The sequence below is a fragment of the Pyrus communis genome, chromosome 1 (genome assembly GCF_041283825.1).
Source record: "Pyrus communis isolate YQ-2024b chromosome 1, ASM4128382v1, whole genome shotgun sequence".
In the NCBI taxonomy this organism is placed as follows: Eukaryota; Viridiplantae; Streptophyta; class Magnoliopsida; order Rosales; family Rosaceae; genus Pyrus; species Pyrus communis.
Window position 1 is genome coordinate 10,704,598 of NC_142565.1, and position 24,486 is coordinate 10,729,083.

The 24,486-nt window shown below is 38.5% G+C and overlaps 5 protein-coding genes across 5 annotated transcripts; 3 read left to right on the forward strand and 2 right to left on the reverse strand.

Annotated features, from left to right (window-relative positions):
• The first annotated feature begins 523 nt into the window (after positions 1 to 523).
• Positions 524 to 1,117, forward strand: LOC148699137 (uncharacterized). Its single transcript, XM_088689566.1, has one exon. It carries the CDS (start codon positions 629 to 631, stop codon positions 1,115 to 1,117), a length of 489 nt encoding a protein of 162 aa, XP_088545692.1. The 5' UTR covers positions 524 to 628.
• A 934-nt stretch (positions 1,118 to 2,051) lies between these two features.
• Positions 2,052 to 5,011, reverse strand: LOC137720544 (UDP-D-xylose:L-fucose alpha-1,3-D-xylosyltransferase MGP4). The gene is made up of 4 exons (XM_068459628.2): positions 4,112 to 5,011; positions 3,334 to 3,495; positions 2,639 to 2,854; positions 2,052 to 2,553 (listed from the first exon to the last, which is right to left on the reverse strand). Exons 1-4 carry the CDS (start codon positions 4,592 to 4,594, stop codon positions 2,344 to 2,346), a joined length of 1,071 nt encoding a protein of 356 aa, XP_068315729.2. The 5' UTR covers positions 4,595 to 5,011; the 3' UTR covers positions 2,052 to 2,343.
• Positions 5,012 to 5,391: 380 nt separating this feature from the next.
• LOC137721289 (protein ABIL1) lies at positions 5,392 to 8,112 on the reverse strand. Its single transcript, XM_068460394.2, has 9 exons — positions 7,746 to 8,112; positions 7,214 to 7,296; positions 6,903 to 7,053; positions 6,717 to 6,816; positions 6,536 to 6,628; positions 6,300 to 6,384; positions 6,113 to 6,165; positions 5,902 to 6,008; positions 5,392 to 5,813 (listed from the first exon to the last, which is right to left on the reverse strand). Exons 1-9 carry the CDS (start codon positions 7,836 to 7,838, stop codon positions 5,658 to 5,660), a joined length of 921 nt encoding a protein of 306 aa, XP_068316495.2. The 5' UTR covers positions 7,839 to 8,112; the 3' UTR covers positions 5,392 to 5,657.
• Positions 8,113 to 10,994: 2,882 nt separating this feature from the next.
• Positions 10,995 to 13,395, forward strand: LOC137720320 (DUF2358 family protein (DUF2358)). The gene is made up of 2 exons (XM_068459373.2): positions 10,995 to 11,677; positions 12,585 to 13,395. Exons 1-2 carry the CDS (start codon positions 11,334 to 11,336, stop codon positions 12,994 to 12,996), a joined length of 756 nt encoding a protein of 251 aa, XP_068315474.2. The 5' UTR covers positions 10,995 to 11,333; the 3' UTR covers positions 12,997 to 13,395.
• A 4,914-nt stretch (positions 13,396 to 18,309) lies between these two features.
• On the forward strand, positions 18,310 to 20,589 carry LOC137720319 (delta(8)-fatty-acid desaturase 1). The gene has a single exon (XM_068459372.2). The coding sequence runs from the start codon at positions 18,846 to 18,848 to the stop codon at positions 20,187 to 20,189; it is 1,344 nt and encodes a 447-aa protein (XP_068315473.2). The 5' UTR covers positions 18,310 to 18,845; the 3' UTR covers positions 20,190 to 20,589.
• The last annotated feature ends 3,897 nt before the right edge of the window (positions 20,590 to 24,486 follow it).

A 24,486-nucleotide genomic window follows, 5' to 3' on the forward strand; every position in this document is an offset into this window, starting at 1 on the left:
TTTACAACATCTTTAAAACATTTCAAATTCATACATTTACTTATCATTTTATTTTAATTTCATACATCAGTTAGAAAATCTGGTAAGTAAATCGTTAAGTGATGACGTGGCAAATATAGAGTCCCCATTTATGCTGACGTGGCTGCCACATTTATGCCACGTGGCTAAAAACTTAATAAAAATTCTAAAATAATTATTTAAAAAAAAGTTAAAATAAAAATTTTTAAAAAATAAAAATAAATAAAATAAGTAAAAAAAAGCCAACCCAGATCCCCTTCGTCTTGCCCACAATCCCCACCCTCCTACCCCCATCCCCCATCACCTGCAGCCACTTCCCTCCCCACTGCGCCTCCATCTCCAACGAGAACCTCCCCGCCGAACTCTTCCCCCAGTATACCGGCAAAGTAGTTCCGTGTCGGAGCTTGTCGAATCGACGTTTGGGGTTCGATTTTCTCCAAACCTAGCAGAGCAGCGGCAAAACACCTGGTGCTGACAGACCCATGTGTCACTCTGCTCCCTTCCTCTTCTTTTCAAAAACTCATCCAAACGGCACAACAATAGTAGTTGCTCAGTCCCTCCTTCTTCCTCATAAACCTAGCAGAGCAGAAGAGTAAGTTTTTAGCTTATAATGAAGCCCTCGTCGCAGTACAGCTCGTATGATGTGCATTCCTCGACCTCCTCGCACTTCTCCGACCCGTCGTCTTCCACAGAGCTCAAGTTCCCCATTTCCTTACTCGCCGTCGTCAAATCCAAGCCCCCGGATCCTAATATCTCCACGATGGTGAAAAAGTTCATGGAAAAGTGGTCCACTTCCAAGGCCAAGCCGATTAACCCGACGGGGCTGGTGATTCCGTCAGATCTGATCACGGGCAGATTGAAAAAGCAGGCTAAAAATAGGTCGGGTTCGAATTTAGCCACGCTGGGTAGGAAACTGTTTGGGAAAGGAGCGGGAACGACCTCGTCGAATAAGAAAAAAGAGGTGAAGGCGTTGACTGAGGGAGAGAGAGTGGTGCGAGAGAAAGAGTGTTGTGGGGTGGGTGATGAGGGGTGGGAGGGTGGGCACGAGTGGGGATTATGGGGAAGACAAGGATCTGGTTATTTTTATTTTATTTTTTAAACTTTTCTTTAAATAATTATTTTAATTTTTTAATTTTTTTATTAAGTTTTTAGCCATGAGGCATTCACGTCAACATAAATGGGGACCTTATATTTGCCACGTCATCATTTAACGGTTTACTTAACAGATTTTCTAACGGATGTATGAAATTGAAATAAAATGACAAGTAAATGAATGAAATTGAAATATTTTAAAGATGTTGTAAGGAATTGAAATCGACATCAAACATGAGGGGGTAAAATGTAATTTATCCATATATATAGGGCCTTTTATGGGGGAGGGATAAAAATAGAGATTAGTTGTGAAATCGATTTCACATCGAACTTTAACGATTCAAATCGTTTATATTGTAAATCTTGATTTATAGATTATTCTTGCAAAAATTCAATTCAATCCAAAATCATTTGTCATTCAATTGTCACAATGAAATTTCAATGTTTCTTAGATCATATTGTTGGTCAATTTCTTTGAGCTTAATTAGATGCCTCAAATATTTTCGATTTGGTTAATATTTTACAAGAATTGTCTATGAGTTGCAACATAAAAAATAGACGGTTTGAATTATTAAAGTTTGATGTCGTTTGAACCCCACAACTAATCTCAATTTTTTTCAAAAATGGGAATGCCTTGCAAGCTGTCTGACTGACATATGCATACACATTTCACACACCTATTTTTACATCTCTCATGCCGGCCTCGAATCAAATGAATTGAATAAAATAAATGACCAAAAGTTAATAATAGTGTATGGCTTATAAAAATAGGTGTGTAATAGCACCATCCATACATACATAAATATATATATATATATATATATATATAAAAGAAAATCTCAATTATTGTTCTTGATTTGGACTTTCCGATGATTATGTGCCCTAAACTCATATTTTATACTAGTGGCTTAAAAGGTTACTTTCCAAGTAAATTGACAAAATTTGACTCCGACTGCAAGGCATCCATTCCTTCTTTTGGAAAACAATCAAAAGGTCAGTCTCTATTTGGAATTGAATTCCAACAAATAATGCGAGTAAAGGAGATCAAGGGGAGGCATGAGGTAATGTTTGTACAACCAGTTGAGCCAACACCACCACATTCCCTTCCCCTTCCAAGTCTCTTACAAAAACCCACCGGGCTCAAAGGTCACACAAATTCGTAGGAAGCATTTCCTGCGGGCATCGATACAGCTGAGCTTCTATGGGAACAAATATTGATCAGGTCATTCAATATCATATTCTCCCAAGAGGAGACTCATCCGCGTGATCATCGACCAGCCATAGATCATAATCATGGAAGCGTTTTATCTTCTTCTCAAAACCCAGGATATAATTATTGTGAATTATAACATGCATCCCTTTAGTTTCTCGCACCCATGTCTTGTTCTTAAAGTATAATCCTCCAGTTGGGAATGCTGCCTGTGGCAGCAGGTAGAGATCCACCTGCAGAAAATTATAAACATAATCACTCAAAGGATCCAAATAATTTGTCAAGGTATATCAAGCACAACTTTCAAAGTGAACATACTTTGTTAACTAGTTTGTCTAATGCCCAGTTAAAAGCAGGTTGATCATTTGCCTTTTTCTCTCTGGACCATGGTTGATCTTTAAGTTCCTCAATCCACTTCTTCATAACTAGCTTTGCTCCGCTGGTTGGACGTAGAAAAATCATACAGCTGCATATATAAGTGCGTCCTTTCTTTCCTGGAGGTGGCAGATCATGAGAGTGGTTCAGAGGTTTGACCTGGTTGCCAAAATAGAAGAATTATCACTTGTAAGCATAACAAAAGTGCAGATATATCTGCAGCATTAGACTAGACTGCAGACTCCACAGAAATAATACCAAGAATTGCTACCGCTACAACACCGTTATCTGATATATTTTAGTTTTTAGACATACAGTTGCGAGCAGGGTTTAACGACAAAATAAATAGAGATTTTGGCAGTCACCTTCTGTATTTAACTGGTGCCAAAAGATATCACCATATATCCACTCAATACCCAAAGCCTCACATCACCGAAGAAAGCACAAAATTGACAGTTTCCCTTATTGCATAAGGAAATATTAAGGAAGGTTTAAGGTAATGTTTTACTAATAATCAAGTTTGTGCTGAACACACCTCCCGGTGTCTGATGAACATGAAATTTAGGACAGCACATGCTTAGCATCTGTTCCTAATTAAGCACATCAAGTAGCTAAAAACCAAAACTAGGTGTACTTACTGGGGTCATGTCATCTGTGAAGTACACATCATGGTTTCCTTCGAAATAGGGAAATGGATCAGCCAACCACACCATATCAACATCATTGTACATAACATTGTATCCAAGCTCCAAAATCTGCAATAGGTGTCGTGGCCTTCGGGAAGTAAAGTTGAAGAATCCCTGCACTAGGAAACCAATCAAAATCACTTTTGAAAGGCAAAAGTCAACAATTCATGAAAACAAACAGTTCTAATCATCATGTGCAGGTTCACAGAACAAACATAAACACCAAGAGAAGCAATCGAAACCAAAGGGCAAAAAAGCAGAATTGAGGGGGGGAAACAATGTACTGGAGCAAAAACCTGATAAGTTCAATTATTTAGAAGTTTAAATAACGAGAACTTAGGCAGTTCATGTTAAGTGAGGGCGGGAAGCAAACAGAACAATACATTAAAAATTTAACATTTCAATGATCAATGAAATTTGCATATCTAATTCTTCATTGTGCTAATGATGTGACAGGAAGAAACACTAGTATTCCACGCCATGTATTGAAAGGAAATGTTAGTAGTGCATTAGTATTACTTCAATGTAATGATCAATGAAATTCGAACATCAAATTAAAACCCGAAAACAGAACCTCAACTGCACAAGCAAAACTTGAGCATCGCAACATTAGAACAAAATCAACTAGCAATTACTTCAATGAACCAACTTTACAATTCCAACTATAAGCTAAAACTCGACTGTATCTACAAATCAAGCCAAACCCAGATGCAAGAATCAGCAATTATACCTGAGAACCAAACTTATGGGCAGTCTGAGCATCCGGCGCAGGTGGAACCAGCACGGCGTGGCCAGGCCACCGCTCATTGACCTTATAAAGCGTGGCATAGTCTTCTGCAATCACAAGCACCTTGTCCTGGTGCTTCTGCCTCGAAATGCTGATCAACCAGTTGTTCAAAAACGGCAAGTACGGCTGGCTCACGGCGCAAACAATCACCGTCCCGTTCCGGGCCACAAACTCCGCCGCCTGAGCCAACGTGTAGTCCCGCCAGTTGGCGGTCGAGGGCCTGGTGGTGTCCGAGAAGAGGCTCTCCCGCATGCCCACCCAGGGGAAGAAGACGCCCATCACCACCAGGAGCGAGAGGAGGACCAGGAGGGTCGTGGGGCTGAAGATTGAGTAGGGTTTTTGGGAATTGGAGGAGGAGCGCGGGGAAATCGGGTACGGATCCGAAAGTGGGTTGTGGATTGGTCTTTGGTACAAGAAGGAGGACATTGTTGCAGAGAAATTTATGAGTTGGGGCTGATTGTAGGGGTGAGATTTTGAGATGGGTTTTTCAGAAATTGCTGAAATTCGATGGGGCAAGTGTGCAAATTGGATTTGTTCATGCAGAAGCTTCTGGTTTTGAAAGTAAAGATGCAAACTTTGGATGGATTTTGCAGTTTGGAATTAAAAATTGAGTAAAATTGTTGAAAACTATCGAAATTTAATGCGAGGATGTGAAAAGTAAGAAGGGTGGCGCTGATGCTGCCTAACGAGTGATCACAGTGTTCCTCGGTCGGAGTGTGCTGGTTTAGAACAGCAGATCAAAGCTTAGAGGGGAAGGAGTTTGCTTTGTTGTCGTTTAGGATTTAGAGGTGCCGATCTGTTGTCGGTGTTCGAATCCGATTCATCAAACGACAAGTCGTTTCCTTACTGTCACCCAGCGTGATGGGGAAAGGAAGAAATTTCACGAGTTATCACCGTGGCAAAGAAAATAGTTTCACGAGTGGGTTTGTGAATGAAGGCAAAATTTTGTATATGTGATTATTAAAGGAAATGTGTTATCTACACACCTCTTTTCATTTCTTACACTCTTTCTTAATTTGCGGCTATCGGATCAATTGAATTAAAGAAAATAAAAAAATAAAAAATAATAAAAGACGTGTGAGAAGTAAAAAAAAATGTGAAAATAACAACTGTTACTGAACATTTTAGTTTAGATAATTCGTCTATAACACACAGATATCACGCTTGACAAAAGTATGACCAGCCAACCAAGTAGAAAGAATCGAACACATTTTTACACGTGGTTTTGCGTAAAAGCGGATAATTCAGTAAGATACCAATGAGATGGTTATGAGGTGCAAGATTCTACAACTAGACAGTTCCCCAACCACTTCGTTACAGGGACTTGTGTGCACAATTTGCTCGTTATTAAGCAGCCCGGGGAAAAAAGAAACAAGAATTTTGATTTCAAGCAATTGATAAACTAACGGGCAAGGGGATTTACAGGCAAATTGACTGACCCACACAATGTGGGTGTCAGCATCTTTAACTTGTTTGTTTTAATGAGGTCTCACGAGACGGATCCAGCCTTCAGCTTATTCGATTTCTGTTTGACAAAGAACGCCGATAGCACACTTTTGCTGCGAACAGGGACACGCACTGTGTCCCGTCTTGGGTTCTCAAATGACCTGAACGCCGTCATTGGTTTCGAACCATCTACTGCTTCCTGCAAGGAAAATAACTTCTCATCAGCTTTCTAATTTTTTATCTTCTGTAATACGGAGATCAGAACTTGGAGGACATGATCGCTCTACCCTGTGTCCAGCACCCAATGTTTGCTTAACCCCGCCAGAATTAGGTAATCCACTTGGTTGCTGAAGCTGAATTGCCAAGGATTTAGAGGCACTCCCTTCTTCATTTTCTGCATTCATGTTAGTCGAAGCATAAACAACTATCGTTTCTCTAGTAAAACTTATCTATTCGCAGCTAGGTGATATGATGACGTAACCATCCAATTCAACATACCTACAAGCTGGAAAACACCAGCAGTGTTTACAGAAATTTTTGTGTCTTCAATGCTGCACAAAGGTAAATATCCCAAAACATTTAAGCTTTCTTAGAAGTATCAGACGCACTAGATAACCAACAAAAACAAGTTTGTACCAAGCACAGCGAAACCATATGCAAGATTCTTGTTTCTCATAGGAATTACCTAGTCTGAGCCTGTGGAGTCCCCTTCAAGGTTGATTTCGTTTCTGAAGCTAAATGCCAAGAAAGAGTTTTTGATGCAGCAGCGCCTAAATGTTACACATTGTCGAAACGCCAAACTCATTACTTGAGCACAATAAGAACTTGTAAAATCAAATGCCATAAACTAGAAAAGCTTAATCGCCCAATGAAAAGTGGACTCATAAGTCATAAGCAAGCATCCAACAGAACGTGACATACTTGAAAGCTGAAGATCTGCTCTTGCTTGATAAGGATGTTGCCTAGTGTCAGTCTGTACATGTGGACTAAAATGTACCTTCTTATTCATGGAATCTAGCAAGGAGAGAAATGGAAATAAATGTAAAAAATCTCATTACAAACAGGGCAACTCTAACAAGAAGTTGACAATATTGTGTCTTACTTGGTAAAATGTAGTGCTTGTGATGTCTCGGAATGAATGCCAACAACTGATGCTGCCTTGACCCTTCTTTATCCATGTATGTTTGGCATGTAAGAAGTTTCTAGATTGAGAAATGAAGTTTGTTAAGCTAAACTCTTTCTATTTGATACCCTCTCTATTCTAGCGTGCAGAAATTTGAAACCTCACCTGATTTAGGCAAGTAACTTTCAGATCCATAGTTGAGACATCTAAGGTTTGCTGATCAAGAAGGTCAGTTAACTTGTAAGCCACAGTGCCAAGGTGATCAACGGCATTAACAAGGGCCCGTACAGCATAATCTTTCAGGTTATCCAGTACCCTGATGCATAAATTTAAAATCAATGCCAGCAAGCAATGGAGCATAGAATTCCTGGTAAAACTGAGAATCAAACAAGCGACGATAAAAGCATCCAGATGTGTATGACATGCTGGAGCATTCCATCTCAGAAACTTGCAACCAGTAAAACAAATATCCTTACATTTGTTTCTGTTCGCTATGAAGATAGGATTTTTCGCAATATTCCGCAGCAGAATAAAGCTGAGGCCTTAAGTTCTTGAGCTCCTGAGATAAACATAGCAAACAGACTATGAGGATCCAACCATTACAAAAATGCCCTAGTTTTCTCTTCAAACTGCATAACGGTATCATTTCAAACGAAGTTCTTAACACAAACCCTCGGAAGTAGGAACAAAAAAAGGCTTCACGCTACATCCATTGGTCTACATAAACCCAGTACAGCTACATAGTGCCCAATTCAGAGAATTTAAATAGCATTACCAATGCAACAGTAGCTACCATAAAGAACTCAACTTCCTTAACAAATGCTTGGCATTAACAGCTCAAAATTCATTGCTAATCATTATTCTCGAAAACATAACACACCCAACAGATTTTTAACTTTCAAGCTAAATAATCCGAAACCCCACAAATTCAATCAACCAATTCATAAAATGCAACAAACCAATCAATTTGAAACGAAATCAACTTCAGATCCAGTCCCAAGATCCAACCTGCAGGGCCTTGACGAAGCTCTTGCTGCGCTCCATGGAGACCTCGTCGAAGGTCATCGCCGGGTTGCCCGGTTGGTGCTGCTCCAGCTCCATTTCTAACCGAACTAACGATCAAAATTACTGCAAATTGCAGGAAGACGATGCAATTAAATATGTAATTACAGCTGCGGCTAGATTGGGGGGGTTAGGTTTTGGTTGGAGTGAGAGTGTGGTTGAAGCAACGCCGAGAGGTGGTGGGTGTTTTTCTAAATTATTGGATTAATTTAATTTTAAATTTAATTTGGAGTTAAACGGAAGGGAAATTTGCAGCGTATTTATTGCTGAGGAGCGAGAGAGTTAGTGCACTGCACATGTAACGGAAAATGGCAGTTGGAAGAATGCTGGCTCGAAAATTTAATTAACGGCAAGAGATCTGTCGTTTTCTGAGGTAGGTTTGTACGCTGCGGGAGGCATATGATTCGTTTCTTCTTTTCTTTTCCTTTTTAATTTTTCAAGTTTAGTGAAACTAAAAGTAATTTGACAATAAAGTATTTCAGTATTGGTTTGGTTTCACAAGAAACGCTTTTAGATCTTCAAAAGTTCGTACAAAAGATAATTGTTGGTTTTTTAAACGACGATATCAACATTGCTTGGCAGTATGGTTTGACACCGACAAGTTTACTAAGTGCTCGACTAAATAGTTCACTGATAGATTTCGACAGAATTTGTCTGAACTTTTACACTAGTACTCCTTTTGATATTTTCCGGAATCCGTTATGAATGCTGTATTGTTAGGCAGAATCTTGAAGTTGACAAAACCTTAAACTCATTAAGATTATGCAACGACGGTTTGCATTGGGCGTTATGTAGCAATGATTTGAATTGGGATCCAAGGCAAAACTACAGGCAATTGGCGGTTCAACATTATGCAATTCTCCCTTACAATTTTTGTTTAATGATACTTTCTCATAGCTTACTACGGAAGATAACTAGTAGGAGTGGGCTCCGAAAATCAAAAAAGAAAAAAATCGAGCAGAAAACTGAAAATAAAACGATTGAAACCCAAACTAAACAGTATTAGTTCTGTTTTGGTTTGGTGGTTCAAAAACCGAACCCAGTGAGATATAAATTAATATTTTTTCCATTTATTTTCTAAGTTTTTTTTTTTTTTTTTTTTTGTCATAGAATAGCTATTATTAGATACGAATCGAAATGTATACATCAGACACCAGAGCGTTAAACAACCACTCATGCTCAAACTCATCCCAAGAATCCACACCCCACCACTCCCCCCAACACGCATGACATAAGATGCCACAAGATGCGTAGCCTCCTTACAAGCACGAGGAGTGTGAAGAAACTCAATAAAACATAAATGTTGCTTAATAGTATTAATATCCCACAAAATATATTCCATGGTGGCCTCAGGTTGCAGCTTTCCATGAATCATATCAACAAGGACCTTGGAATCAGTTTCCAAATGAACATAACCAAATCCCTTTTCCACCGAAGCCATTATAGCCATCCTAAGTGCTTCCGCTTCCGCCATGATGCTCAAACCACATACAACCTTCCCCACACCGCTCGCATCTTTGAAAATACCCGCAAAATCTCTCGCTACCCACCCATATCCGCCCACACCAATACTATTACACCAGGCTCCATCACAATTTATTTTTATTATTCCAAATGGCGGTTTTATCCACCCATTCGAAAATTGTCCCTCGCCCAAACTGCTAGGGACTTTGCACGGCAGCAGATTCTCATCACTTCCCACAATCTCCTCCCATTGCTGCTGAAGTAACTGCATTGCAACATTGGGTTCTACCACAATCTTCTCAAACACCACACTATTACGACACTTCAATATTCTCCATAAACCACACAACACCCAACACATAAGCGCACAAGCCTCCTCCATCTTACCATACTTTGCACACAACCAAATCCAACATTACATAAAATCATCGCCCACCACCATGGTCACGTCTAATTGGAGCGAAGAACCAAACCAAAAGACACGAGCAAAGGAGCATTTAAAAAAGATATGTACCTGTGTTTCCTCCTCACAATCACAGAAGGGACAGCTAGTACTTAAACAAATCCCTCTCCATTGCAAGTCGGTATGGACATCAAGTATATTCTGATATCAAGTATATTTCGACATCCTCTCCATATAAAGTGGCAGAGCTTGGGAGGAACCTTCAAACTCCAAAGAGCCCTCCATACCGAATCCATATTATCACCCCTACTGGATTGCCCCACCCCCTTCCGTCCAAGTTCTCTCCTATTCATCTCTTAGGCTACCAAATATCCTGATTTCACCAAATAGACTCCATTTCGAGTATAGTGCCAAATGACACGATTAGAACACCCAAACTGGCTTAACAACATACTCAAAATGATATGTTCTTCGTCTACATTAAAACACCTCTCGACGACCTCACGTTTCCATGTTCCTCCAATAAACACCATATCGGCAACCATCCTAGGCATCTCCGGAGGTCTTGAAATAGGTCGAAATGTTCTTGGTGTGGGCAACCAAAGATCCTCAACAACCTGAATATTTCTCCCATCACCAACCCTCCATCGTATACCAGACTTCAAAATTTTCCTCCCTTGTAAAATTCCCTTCCATCCCCATGAAGTTCCTCGTCCCATTGATGCTTCAAGAAACGATGAATTAGGGTAATACTTAGCCTTAAGAACTTTAGCCAAAAGAAAATCCGCGTTGCATATCAGGTGCCATCCCACCTTAGCCAACATTGCTAAATTAAAGTCAATAATCTCTTTAAAGCCAAGGCCCCCAGAAGCCTTTCTATTCACCACTTTTCTCCAAGCAAGCCAATGGACACCCTTTTTCATCTTCTGATCCCTCCACCAAAATCTTGCTATAATTTGTTCAATTTCCTTTGCCAATTGAATAGGCAATTGAAAACATGACATGGTATAAATAGGTAAAGTCGCCGCAACACTCTTAATAAGCACCTCCTTACCGGTTATTGATAAAAACTGTTCCGCCCAACCATTGATTCTTTCATCCAATTTATTTCGTACTTCTTCAAACACCTTTGTCTTCGAAGCCCCAAAATCTGATTTTATACCTAAATATTTTCTAAAGCCTTCCTTGTGCGTAATCCCCAAAATGTGCGACCCACACTAAAATGGACCAAACTCTTATCCAAATTAATGAACCGGTCAGAACCCACAACATACCCTTGGAGCAAACATTTAATATTATAAGCCTCGATCTCCGTAGCTCTACAAAATAAAGCAGAGTCATCCCCAAAAAATACATGGGATATGGGCTCAGCAAGAGAGGTCACGGGCATGTTGAAAGCCTTATTTCCTATAATTTTTTTAGGAATTCAACTTACTTTGTAACGACGGTAGAGTCCCGGCAGACCAATCACATGTTTTAGTTATTTTAATTAACCGATAATTCCAATTTATCCAAAACAAAGCATAATATTATCCAAACAGATTTTCCTTTCCCTCTCCAGCCAATAAAATCCCCAAACCAAATTTTACAAATTTTCTCGAGAAAATGGCTTTTTCTTGCCTTTTTCTGAGCCCCAAATTCTCCGACTGAAAATCTGAAATCTCCCAATGGTACTTCTCATTCCTTCGCCGGAAATATCCAGAGTTTTCTGCAACCCTAATCCCAATCCCAGAAGCTTTAAAATCTCGACGAACATTGATAAATTTGGGTTTGGTTCTAGGGTTAGGGTTTCGTCCAAGGTTAGGGATTGTACGGTTAGGGTTTCGGAATTCGAACAGAATGTGAGGCTGTACGGACATTTTTCGGCTCCTGTGAAGCGAGGAGGTTCGAAGCCGAGCAAAGAAGAGGAAAAGAAGCAGGATTACTATGTGAATATGGGGTATGCGATTCGGACTCTGAGAGAGGAATTTCCTCAGCTGTTTTACAGAGAGCTCAGCTTCGACATTTACAGGTTTGGTCTTTGTTCTTCTCTGTGTTTTCAATATTTTGCAATTACTCTTTGTTTGGTTGCTGAGAAATGTAGGGAGATTGAAAGAAAGTTGATGAATTTTATGTTCTTTATTATTTTGGTTTAGATTGAATTTGAGAACTTTGTCAATTGATCAATTTAAAATGTTTGATTTCGTTGTTTTTCGTACCTTCAGTTTGGTTGCCAAGAAAGTTCAAAAAAGAAAAGAACAATTAGTTCGTGGGGAGTTTTGAGTAAACCAAAAATTTAAATGCTTTCGGTACTTTGGGACCTCAGAGTATGAATATGAGAAATCTTTGCTACAAATTTGCGATTGTGAACTCGAAATTCGTTGTCATTTCTTTTACCTAGTGTTACCCCCAATTTAGGGTCAAGTCTAACTGAAGATTTGAACATGATACTATCTGTTCATCATTATAGTTCCGTAACATCAGTTCTGTTTGGATTGACTGTGTATATTGATAGTTACTTTCATCTGCTCATTAGAGCTTTAATTTGGGATCATGAGTTAACGCTAAATGTATATCAGTCTGTATGCTTTGAACTTGCAATTTTGGCCCATATGACTGACAAATTTGGTCCTAAACGGGGCTCATGTATGCCCTGGTTAATAACTTTTATAGGGTTTGGCTATAAGACTGTCAATAGATTAGGGAGTGCCTTCATGATGAAGCCTCCATGGTGAGGTATATGCAAATTGAAACAAGATTGTTGGAATATTGGGTTATGTGTTGTCGTATGCTTGAGATTGCCAGTACTTTTTGAGGGTTTGCAAATCTGTAGAGTGTTCTGTTGAAAAATGTGCATGTGTTGTCCTCATAAAAGCTTCTGTACATTACATTTGGCTTTGTTTAAAAAGATGCTAATGATTGTTCTGTATTCTGTATAGGGATGATATCACTTTCAAAGATCCAATGAATACCTTTATGGGCATTGAGAATTATAAGTCTATATATTGGGCACTGCGTTTCCATGGTCAAATATTTTTCAGGGCCTTGTGGGTTGATGTCATTAGTGTATGGCAGCCCATGGACAATGTAATCATGGTTCGCTGGACCATCCATGGCATTCCACGAGTCCCTTGGGATAGTCATGGTCGATTTGATGGAACCTCTGAGTACAAACTTGATAAGCAAGGGAAGATCTTTGAGCATCGGGTTGATAACATTGCTCTCAATTCTCCACCTCCAAAGTTTCAAGTGCTGACCGTAGCGGATATAATGCAATCTCTCGGATGCCCTTCAACCCCAAGGCCAACATTTTTCAAAATTTCATCTTCTTCGTCTTCAAAGAGAACTTGATGATGCTTTAAGATGTCCCAAAATTTTGGCGTATGCCATGATATGGCCTATACTTGAGTACATATTGAGCTAGGGCTTGGCAACTACTTAATGGTAAAAAGTTGGCTCGGATTGCAAGGGTGTTGCCCTAGTCGACACCGGCACTGCCAGACTTTGGTTGATGAACTAGCATTTCCGAATAGATTGTACTAATCTGTTTAAAAACTACTCGTTCTGGGTGAAAGTAGTATATTGTACAACCCTTGTATATTCTGTATAGTATGAGATGATTATGGATTCCGTAGAATTTCTCTCATTGTAATATCGTATCGTAGGAAAAACTGAGCACCAGTGAAAAACTGGCATGAGCAAATGACACTGTTTTGGAATATATATGACCAAAAGTAGTTGTTTCAAGAAGGGGTCATTTGTGGAGATGCTCTAGTTTGAGAGGCACTTCGGTGAGACTTACCACCGCGTGGTGTTACAGTTCTTTTTATGTTATAATATGTTGGCCACTCATATTATAACAGGTTGATTAATTCGGTGTTGGTAAACAAAAGATATAACTCATTCCTTACAAATCTATTCCGTACAAGTAAACACGTTATACTATAACACAAGCTACTCATATTATAACAGGTTGATTAGTAATACTTACGTGGTAGTACAACGATCACACTCAAACTATTTTACCTAGTTATTACACTAGTTTCGAATCTTATTAGTTCTTTCTCTAACCACCATATGACACTTAGATGTGTCATTAATGTTGATAAAGTTGGGGTATGGTTTGTGAAAAGGAATTCACTAAGGGTGTGTGTACGAGTCTCTGCATCCGTGCATCGGACTATATTACTCGGCCAATGTACAATTATTCGGTTTTTACTTTTAATATTTCAAACAGTTTGATTTAGACCTGACTCATGTAAAACCATGTCCAAGACTGAGTCCATATTTGTTATGTGCGGGTAACCTAGACCAGACCATTTAAGGGTTATTTTAGCACTTGTTAATTTATTAGCGGTCAACAATGAAGTCCATAATCCATAATTTCATACCTAATCTAACACTAAGAAGTAAAATATCAATCAAATTTATGAAGTTTTGATTTTCTTTAGAAGATGTGTTGGTATTGTCTTTGTTAGACATAATTCTTTCGTAACAGAAATACATCAAAAGTATTTTATGTTGTTGTCTTGTTATACGAAATACAATTGAAAACAAATTTGTTATACTCGTAAGAACTGGATCGTTTAAAACGAATCCAAATAAGCCAATTCTACTTTAAAAAAAACATAACTGCAAACCAGTTCGGACTAATTTATTGAAAACAAATTCGAGTTTGGATCCTCCAAAGTGGACCGTCGAGGTAGCATAGCATCTCACAACTTGCCCAAGTGAATTTGAAATTTTTTGTGTGGTGGCTATGTTGACATACAGGCTTATAAATAAATATCTGACCTTAATTCCACTGTGCAAACCACCCACCAACCCCATCGAGAAGTATTTTTGGTGGGATATATGAGTAGTTACAGAGAATTCTCATGGGATGACACTCTTGGCTAAATGGATGTGGCGAAGCATTTCATCAGCAAACCAAAAAAATATACAGTTGGAGAATGTTAAAATTACGCATCACAATTGTCTTTTATGATAAAACTTCACACCAATCAATAGGAAAGAAAAGTATTTATTTTCTCATGGCAAGCGCGATCTCCACGCAATATAGCTGTATCAGGTGGTACAAGAAAGAAAAGACATGTCTCTTTCCTCCTACATGCCTCCAAAATTGAGAAATGTACAGAAAATCTGCAAGTAATCTAACAATTGAAGAGTCATAAGAAGGCAAAAAAACTCCTTCAAACAATGCAAGTCCTGAAATGAAAACCATCACATCTAAGTGCGTAAAATCCACGTTTGTAGTTGTCCACAAAAACATGAGAGCGAGTGACTACATGTAAATTGGAAAACAAATAATGTGATCCAAACAGCAACACTCTCTAACGAAAAGGAGTATAGAACAATTCATTCATGGATTTCCTCCGCTCATAATCTTAGATTCTCATTTTGCTAAACCCTAAATATGGCAAGGGCGGTTTTGTAGTTAACGTGACTTGCCAAACACGTTTTCCCACTACTTAACATATGGTACGGTTGGAAATGTTACTATGTTCTGCAAAAAAACCACACGAAGTTTCCAATATTTTTATCAAGTTAACTATATAACAATTTTTTTTCGAACACTTGTTTGCTTAAACGTCCACGCATTCAGTACACATGCATGTGCAAAATAAACGAAACAACGTAGAAAAGGTCAAAAAATGAAGATATGGTCCTTAACAATAATAATTTTATGATGTCCTTGCTTGCAAAGAAAAATTCCATTTTGTCCTTAAAAATTCGAGGTTAAAAGCAACATTTTAAATTGGAATCATTAGGCGGAACCAACTATGGATGAAACTACCAAAAATGTACGTCCTATTTTTGTAACAAATAATTACTCTCTTCTCTAATAATACACATTTGACAAATATGGATAAAATTAATTTTAGCTTATCCGACATATTCTTGTGGGTGGTTAATCGTATATTCATGATTAGAGTTTGACACTCGCTTCTATTTTATCATTAGAAAATTTTGGTGCTCATGAGAAATAACAGAATGAACTAATTAAGTGCCTTCTAATTTTGGATTTTTTTGGTTAAATACAATTTTGCATACATGAGTTGAGGATTACGAGTCTATGATTGATGACCGCTTATATTTTTGTCTTGTCAAGAATATGAGACTCACATTAAAGTTAATACCAATCATTTCGTTAGCGGTAAGTAATCCATGTGTAACAAAATTTTGAAAAAAAAAAAAAAATTGATTATTTATATTTTATACACCTAATTTTTATCATTAGATATTTTATTTTTTGTCGGCACACTGGACACCCATGTAATTTATAATATTCCTAAATTATCCGCATCTAAAAAACAGAGGAAGAAAATGGTACAGGCATCTCAATCATAAATCCAACTCTATCACTTCCCCCACCCACAAAAGGTTCTCAATCATAAATCCAACTCTTATCACTTCACCCACCCACGAAAGGTTTGATCCATTTCCACCCCAAAAGGTTTGATTCATTTCGATTCAAGTTCTCTCTCTCTCTCTCTCTCTCTCTCCAAAAAAACCCAAAAAAAGGCCCCCAAAAAAGGTTTGATTCATTTCGATTCAAGTTTGAGAAGCATACGGAACCGAACCGCAAAAATTAGTTTTATTAAAAATCGCGGAAAAATCAAAATGATTGATAAATTACTTCTATTAATTTCAAATCTCAAAGATTAAAATGATGAGTTATGTAAATCTCAAATGCTATTTTAACCAAAAAGCCTTTAAATATATTCTTAGCAGAATAACTTGTATTCGCATCTCTATAACCCTCTATACAAGGAAATAAAAAACAATAATAAAAAGGCAATTTTAACAAAAAACTTCCGATACTATTCACTTTAATGAAAAACCATATTTTTATACTAAAAAATCAATCATGATACTATTCATTTTATCATTTATTTTGTTTTTATCGTTAAAACTCAAAATTTTTAAACTATTTTTTATTAGTTTTCTTTAATAAAAATCTATATAGATATTCTTCCGTTGAAAAGGATTCTTAAAGTTGGTTTGCTTTACAGCCACAGGTGCCCTCCTCCACAAACAAGTCGTGGTGCGCTCTAAGCAAAGCCATCGGTTGTCTTTTCACGCCACGCGTGTGCATGTGAGCCGCGAGCCCGATGCGTGCATTTCCAAATTGATCCATCACATAAAATTCAGCGTATAATTTGGTAGTATTCATTTTTACTTATAAATAAGAAGTTTTAGATTTCAATCTTGTAAATGACAAGTTCGATACCAAATTAAATCACACATTGTATGACTTAGCCGAACTTCTTATCTTCTTAATATAAGATATATCGTTGTACTAAAAAAAAAAACCTCTAAAATTAATGCAAATAAATAAATAAACATGACTTGAAGACAGCTACCAGTCCTAAGATTCTGTATGTAAGTAGGAAATTTCAGTTTTTGATGAATGGCTAGTTGAATACTAATTTATAACTAGTGTAACTTTTAGCATAAATTTCATTTTCTTAGTCTTTGTCACCAAAAATAAAAAATATTAGAAAAAATATCTCGGTAACTATTGGTATATTATTAAGTTTTAAAGGTGGGCGCGGATCGGCTTGGCATAAAAAATATAATCAAACCAACTAGCATTCAACAATTGATTTTAGTTCGGTTTGATCAATATCACTATTGAAACATAACAAAACCAAGTTATTATAATTGGTTTAGTTCGGTTTGGTTCGGTCGTTTGAAGCCTAATCCTCACGCATTAATAAAAAATGTACAACATTTCAATACATGTAGAAAATTACATGTCGCACATTCCAGTCCAATTAAAAGATTAAGTTTTCTGAACATAAAAATTTCATCAAGTTAACTAATACTAAGTTTCAATCATATAAAATCTCATGTTAACATACAATTTATTTGTTATGATCTCACATAAGCCTAAAATACAAACAAATCTTGTAATTATTAGTAGTCATTACAACTTATAATATGTAAACACTTACTGTACATGCATAATTAGACATCCAAATAACTTATAGTATGTTGAAATGTAGCCACTTAGTATTACGGTCTAGTGGTATTCCTCTTCACTAATAAGTGAGAGGTCTTAGGTTTGATTCTTGCCGATGCAAATTTGAACCATATTATTGCTAGCATATTGTGAGACTTATCCCAATCTCCCACCTCCTTAGTGTAGATAATATCGTTTGTTAAAAAAAAAGTATGTTGAAATGTAAAATAAATAAAATTATAATTAAAAGATTTATAGTCAATTCAATTTGATTTTGATCGGTTTCAAAAGTATCAAAATCGAATCAAACCAACGTAAAATCGGTGTGGTTTGATTTTTAAATTGTTTTACCTTTTCTTAGTGAAAACCAAACCTAATTGACCAAAACGATTTGGATTGGTCAATTTGGATAGTTCGCTCAATTAGATGTCCACCCCAACCATCCAATGAGGTAAATTCATTAATAAACAAACGATACATACAACTCACATTCAATGAGATAAACATTTTAGTTGACGTAATATATACACATTGATTTTATCAAATAACACACTAATGTGGTGAAAAAATGTGATCATATTCTTCTAAATAAGGGGTGTGCTATCCACACATCCCTTTTTACTTTTCACACACCCTCTTGTTAATTTTTATCATTTAATCTTCTTTAATTCAATTAATCCGACGACTACAAATTAAAAGGGTATATTTGAAAAAAAAATAGTATATGAATAGCACACTAACCCTATTTTGCACCGCTAGAGCCTGGAATCACGTGACTATCACCTGCACTAGGTTTACTTAAAATGCGGTGTTACATATTGATTTGCTTAGGATTTGGTTTTAAAAAGTGGACGCTGGACCGCGTTCCTCGCTGCAAGCAACAAAACTCATCCTCTCAACTTCCCCTGTTTCCATATAAATCTGATTCCAAATATGATTTTTGGTAGAAATAAGAAAAAGAATCTCATTGCAACCCAAAAACAAATCCAAAGAAAACCCAGAGAAATTGAGAGATAAGAAAGGAGTTTGAAAACAGATCCAAAAAACCCAAATCAAATCTGAGATTATCCCAACGTCCTACCGGGTTCGTTTTTTTTTTTGTTCCAAAGAAAAAAACTGACCCATGAACACAGGGATTTTCTCGGTTTGATTTGTGTGTGGAAAGAAAAAATTGTTTACTGTTCATCGTTTTTTGTGAAATTGTTGGTGGGTTTTTATTGCTGTTCAAAAAATGGAGGTGGAGAAGAAGTATATTTCTGTAGAGGAGTTGAAGAAGCACAACAAGCCTGGAGATTTATGGATCTCTATCCAGGGCAAGGTCTACAATGTCTCCGATTGGGCGAAGGATCACCCCGGCGGTGATACCATTCTATACAATCTGGGTGGCCTGGATGTTACAGACGCGTTCATCGCTTACCATCCCGGCACTGCATGGCAGTACCTCAAGAAATTCTCCACCGGAATTTATCTCAAAGATTTCGAGGTCTCCGAAGTGTCGAAAGATTACAGAAGAATGGCAACAGAGTTTTCAAAGGCGGGTTTGTTCGAGAAGAAGGGGCACGGCGCTCTGTGCTCGATCACCATCATTTCAATCATGTTCTGCCTCTCCGTGTACGGAGTTTTGACATCCGACAGCGTTTTGGTGCATTTGATGAGCGGGATGCTTCTGGGGATGTTGTGGATTGAGGGAGCTTACGTCGGACATGATTGTGGGCATTACCAGGTAATGCCAAGCCAACTGTGCAACAACATTGCCCAGATTGTTGCCGGTAATTGCCTCACCGGAATCAGCATTGCCTGGTGGAAGTGGACTCATAATGCCCACCACATTGCCTGCAACAGCCTCGATTACGACCCGGATCTCCAGCACATTCCGGTTTTCGCCGTCTCCACCAAGTTTTTCAATTCGATCACCTCGATTTTTTACGGGAGAGTTTTGACATTTGATCCTCTGGCTAGGTTTTTGGTCAGCTACCAGCACTTTACATATTATCCGGTTATGATGGTGGGGAGGGTTAATTTGTTCATCCAGACATTCTTGCTCTTGTGTTCGAGGCGGGATGTCCCAAACAGAGGATTGAACATCATGGGAATCCTAGTTTTCTGGACATGGTTTCCTCTCCTCGTTTCGTGTTTGCCCAACTGGAGTGAGAGGGTTATGTTTGTGCTGGCAGCATTTGCAGTGACATCGCTCCAGCACATCCAATTCACATTGAATCATTTCTCCGGCGACACCTATCTCGGAGCCCCCAATGGCAATGACTGGTTCGAGAAGCAAGCCGCGGGGACTGTCGATATCTCCTGCTCAACTAAGATGGATTGGTTCTTCGGCGGGCTGCAGTTCCAGCTCGAACATCATTTGTTTCCGCGAATGCCTCGCGGACAACTGAGGAAGATTGCTCCTACTGTGAAGGAGTTGTGCAAGAAGCACAATTTGCCATACAGGAGCTTGTCCTTCTGGGAGGCCAATAAGGCCACACTCAGGACTCTAAGGACCGCTGCCCTCCAGGCTAGAGACCTGTCGAATCCAGTCCCGAAGAACTTGGTCTGGGAAGCTTTGAACACTCATGGCTGAGACCTCTTGAAGAGCATGTCAATATATATATATATACACACACACACACACGCACACACACACTGCCCCACACCACACACAATGGTTTGTTTACATTTTGCCCTTTTTTTACAAAGTTTAGGGCATCTAGCTAGGACGAAGAAGCAGATGGGTTTTGTCGATTGCGGATTTGGTATCATTTTTCATTTGGCATTTCTCTTCTGCATTATATGATTTCGGTATGTATTCTGTCTCTGAACTTGCAGTAGAAAAGGGGATTTAACTGTCCATTTTCTGAGTTTTTATTTGGTACAAAATTATAGAAGTGTATCTCTCCGAGACTCTTTCCGTTTGATTTGGTTAAGCCTTTTGTAAGACTTGCAGATCAAAGTTTGATGAAAGGCAATTTCTTTACAAGTTATTTATGTGTTTTCTTGTTCATTCCGTTCTTTCACCAGTTTGGAAATTTTCTGTGCCTGCGGCTTTTACCGATAGTAATGTTTGATAACACGCCAAAACAGAGTATTCATTCCACATGATATAGACACTTATCGATGCGATATTGGCGCCATTCATCTCTGTAGGGTGTGTATTCAAGGGCAGAGGAATGCCATTATAGCCCTTTGTTTTGGGGACTAACGCGAGTAATTAGTATTTAGAGTAACACCTCCCTCTGGGAGAGATTTTCAGACTTTTCAATGTTACAATAGTATACTGTCACTGTGACATCTCGAATTCAAAGTCTTTAATGAATTAAAGAAACGTGGTTGCGATTTGTACCACCAAAGATTTTATTCGTTCTCTAGGCCACAATTTATGCAGGCAATCTTGCTTTCATGCTCTGAGGTAGAGAAACTTTCTTGAGCGAAAGACAAAACAACCAAAAGTGGACTTTTAGGCTTTTACCTACCATAAAAAGCTACGTTTTAAAGCATCTCTAAACATTAAAGATTCAAAAAAATGATATTTGATGACTTACGTGGTAATAGGAAAAATTAATGAAAAAAGTTTGAAAACTTTGAGTTTTAACGAAAATGACAAAATAAAGGGTAAATTGAATAGTATCATGATTGACTTTTTAATATAAAAATGTGGTTTTTCGTTAAAGTGAACAGTACCATGAGCTTTTCGTTAAAGTTCCATTTAAAATTTTGTACAATTTTTTACTCCACCAGATTTGTTAAATAACAAATTCAATATATAATTTGTTTCATCTCTTTGTGGAGTCCAATTATTGAGACAACAAATCAAATACTTGAAACACAAAACTGTTTGGGAATTATATTTTCATTTCACTTTGGAATAAGATTACAATAAGAGTATATATACAAGTTGTGAGCCAAAACAAATCACAACACTTTCTAACTAAGAGAAAACTAATCATAACAAACTAATAGTTTCCTTAGCCTCTAAGTATTGTCCGTTGAAGATGAATTTACAATATTATCCTTAATATCCCCCCTCAAACGAAACTTGAGAGCTCGAAGTGGAAGTTTGTCACGGAGGAATAGAAATCGGGGCTTGGACAGAGACTTGGTACAGATATCAGCCACTTGGTCCTGCGTGCAGATGAAATGAAGAGAGACTTGCTGTGCCAGGACCTTTTCGCGAATGTAGTGATAATCAATCTCTACATGTTTGGTCCGAGCATGAAAAACAAGATCTTAGCAAGGGACATAGCAGAGACATTGTCACACCAAAGTTGAGGAGAGCAAGGTAACCAATACCCAATATCAGTAAGCAATTTACAAATCCAAGTGATTTCAGAAGCAGTGTTGGCAAGGGATCGATATTCTGCCTCTGTGGAGGAACGAGCAACAGTGAGTTGCTTTTTAGCATTCCAGCTGATAAGAGAGTGTCCCAGATAGATGCAATAACCTCCAGTAGATCGCCTGTCTAACGAACAACCGGCCCAATCAGCATCTGAGAAGGTCGTGAGAGAGGGAGGGGAGGAGGATTTGGTAAACCAAAGGCCAAGATCAATAGTGCCCTTAAGATACCGAAGGATGCGCTTTACAACCTAAAAGTAAGACACTCGTGGAGTATGCATGAACTGACAGACAAGATTGACAGCAAAACTAAGGTCGGGTCTTGTCCAGGTTAAGTATTGAAGAACACCAACCAAGGAACGATACTCAGTAACATTCTCAAGATGAGGAGAGTCATGATCAAGTTTGGAGGTGCTAAGGGGTGTACTGCAAGGCTTGGCACCAACCATGTTTGCTTTAGTAAGCAAATCGAGGATGTATTTGGTTTGAGATAAGAAAATACCAGTAGAAGAACGCTTGACCTCAATGCCAAGAAAATAGTGTAAAGCTCCAAGATCCTTGATGGGAAACATAGTACTGAGTTTGTGAATCACATCTTGACAAGCAACAGAGGAATGACCAGTGACCAGAATATCGTCCACATAGACAAGGACGAATATCAAGGAAGGGTCCGTTTTGACAAAGAGGGAGTGATCACTTTGAGAACCAACAAACCCAAGAGAATGAAGGGCAGCATGCAGTTTATCATACCAGGCGCGAGGAGCCTATTTCAGGCCATATAAGGATTTATGGAGTGGAAGACATGATTTGGTTGAGTGAGATCTGTAAATCCAGGAGGTTGCTGCATAAAAACCGATTCAGAGAGAGTACCATGTAAGAAAGCGTTGCTGACATCAAGTTGATTCAAGAACCAGTCAAATTGAGCAGCTAAAGTGAGAAGAATACGAATTGTCACAGGTTTAGCCACAGGGCTAAAGGTCTCAGTGTAGTCAAGACCTTCTTGTTGATGAAAGCCCTTGGCAACAAGCCGGGCCTTATATCCATCAATAGATCCATCAAGTTTTCGTTTGATCCTAAAAACCCATTTGCATCCAACAATGTTTTGAGATGGATGTGAAGGAACAAGAGACCAGGTACGAGTGTGTAATAAAGCAGTAAATTCCTCCTGCATTGCATTGCGCCAATGTGGATGTTTGGATGCTTGGAGATAAGTGGTAGGAATATAATCTGGTAACAAATGAGATGGAAGTGGATGTTTAGTAGCAGTGAGGGCTCGAGGCCTGTATATACCAGACTTTGAGCGGGTTTGCATAGGATGAGTGTTCAATGGGGGTGGGGAATCTGGGGAAGAGGCAGGGTGAAAAACAGGTGGATGAGATATTATAGGTTGAGGGGAAGGTGCAGGTTGAGATGATATGGGAGAAATTGAGGTAAAAGTGAGAGAAGATGGTATGGGAGGGGGTGAGATGGTAGATGGAGGTTGGGAAGGGATAAGAGTATGAGGAAGAGTAGAGAAGGGAAAAGTGATCTCATCAAATACCACATGCCGAGAGATGTAAAGTCTTCCTGTGACAGGATCAAGGCATTTATACCCATTATGGTTGAGACTGTAGCCCAGGAAAACACAATGCTTGCTCTTAGCATCCAGCTTAGAGGAGATATAAGGCTTCAACCATGAGATGCATAAGCAGCCAAAAACTCTCAGTGTACTGTAGCTAGGTGCTTTCTGGAAAAGAGACTCCCAAGGTGAAGGTCGAGAGAGAGTAGGCAACCTGTTGATGAGATAGATTGCAGTGGCAAACGCGTCAACCCAATATAGATGAGGGACCTGAGAGGCTGCCAAGAGAGTCTTTGCAGTTTCCACAAGATGTTGATGCTTATGTTCTGCACATCCGTTTTGTTCAGGGGTGTGAGGACAGGACAACTGACGTTGAATACCATGCTGGGCCAAGAAACTGGAAAATGGATTGCTCATGAATTCACCACCAGAATCAGATCTCAAGGCAATAATTTTTGTGCACATAACATTTTCAACCAAAGACTTGTATTGCATGAAACAAGATAGTACATCAGATTTGTATCGCAGAGGGTAGAACCAACAGTATCTGGTAAAGTCATCCACAAATATGACATAGTACCTGAAACCGTCCTTAGAAGTAACAGGGGAGGGTCCCCAAACATCTGTATGAATGAGTTCTAGTGGTTTCGTTGTAGTACTACTGGTAGATACAAATGGCAACCTAGAACATTTGCCTAATACACAAGATGAGCAAAAAGAGGTACTCTTATTCAGTAGCATAGAAATACTAGAAGTAGAAGCGAGCTTATTAAGAATGTTGACAGAAGGATGGCACAACATTTATTATATATTTCATCACATCTACTAAAATTAAATGAATTTGACAATAAGAGGCTTTGTCTTCAATTCACTCAGTGCCATGTAAGAAACTGAAGGTTCGGTTGAAGACAATTTGCTGCCATTTTTTACTATTATATGTCTATGTGACAGTTTTAACATCTTCAAAGCTCTACAAATCCCTTGATTCGTT

Excerpts from the sequence above, each read along its gene's own strand:
- LOC148699137 (XM_088689566.1), top strand. The coding sequence starts at position 629 with ATGAAGCCCTCGTCGCAGTACAGCTCGTATGATGTGCATTCCTCGACC.
- LOC137720544 (XM_068459628.2), bottom strand. The coding sequence starts at position 4,594 with ATGTCCTCCTTCTTGTACCAAAGACCAATCCACAACCCACTTTCGGAT. Across the intron at positions 2,855-3,333 it reads TCACAGATGACATGACCCCA|GTCAAACCTCTGAACCACTC; the intron begins GTAAGTACACCT and ends TTTGGCAACCAG. Across the intron at positions 2,554-2,638 it reads TAGACAAACTAGTTAACAAA|GTGGATCTCTACCTGCTGCC; the intron begins GTATGTTCACTT and ends AATTTTCTGCAG.
- LOC137721289 (XM_068460394.2), bottom strand. The coding sequence starts at position 7,838 with ATGGAGCTGGAGCAGCACCAACCGGGCAACCCGGCGATGACCTTCGAC. Across the intron at positions 6,629-6,716 it reads CAAGCACTACATTTTACCAA|ATTCCATGAATAAGAAGGTA; the intron begins GTAAGACACAAT and ends TCTCCTTGCTAG. Across the intron at positions 6,009-6,112 it reads TGGTGTTTTCCAGCTTGTAG|AAAATGAAGAAGGGAGTGCC; the intron begins GTATGTTGAATT and ends ACATGAATGCAG.
- LOC137720320 (XM_068459373.2), top strand. The coding sequence starts at position 11,334 with ATGGTACTTCTCATTCCTTCGCCGGAAATATCCAGAGTTTTCTGCAAC. Across the intron at positions 11,678-12,584 it reads CTCAGCTTCGACATTTACAG|GGATGATATCACTTTCAAAG; the intron begins GTTTGGTCTTTG and ends TATTCTGTATAG.
- LOC137720319 (XM_068459372.2), top strand. The coding sequence starts at position 18,846 with ATGGAGGTGGAGAAGAAGTATATTTCTGTAGAGGAGTTGAAGAAGCAC.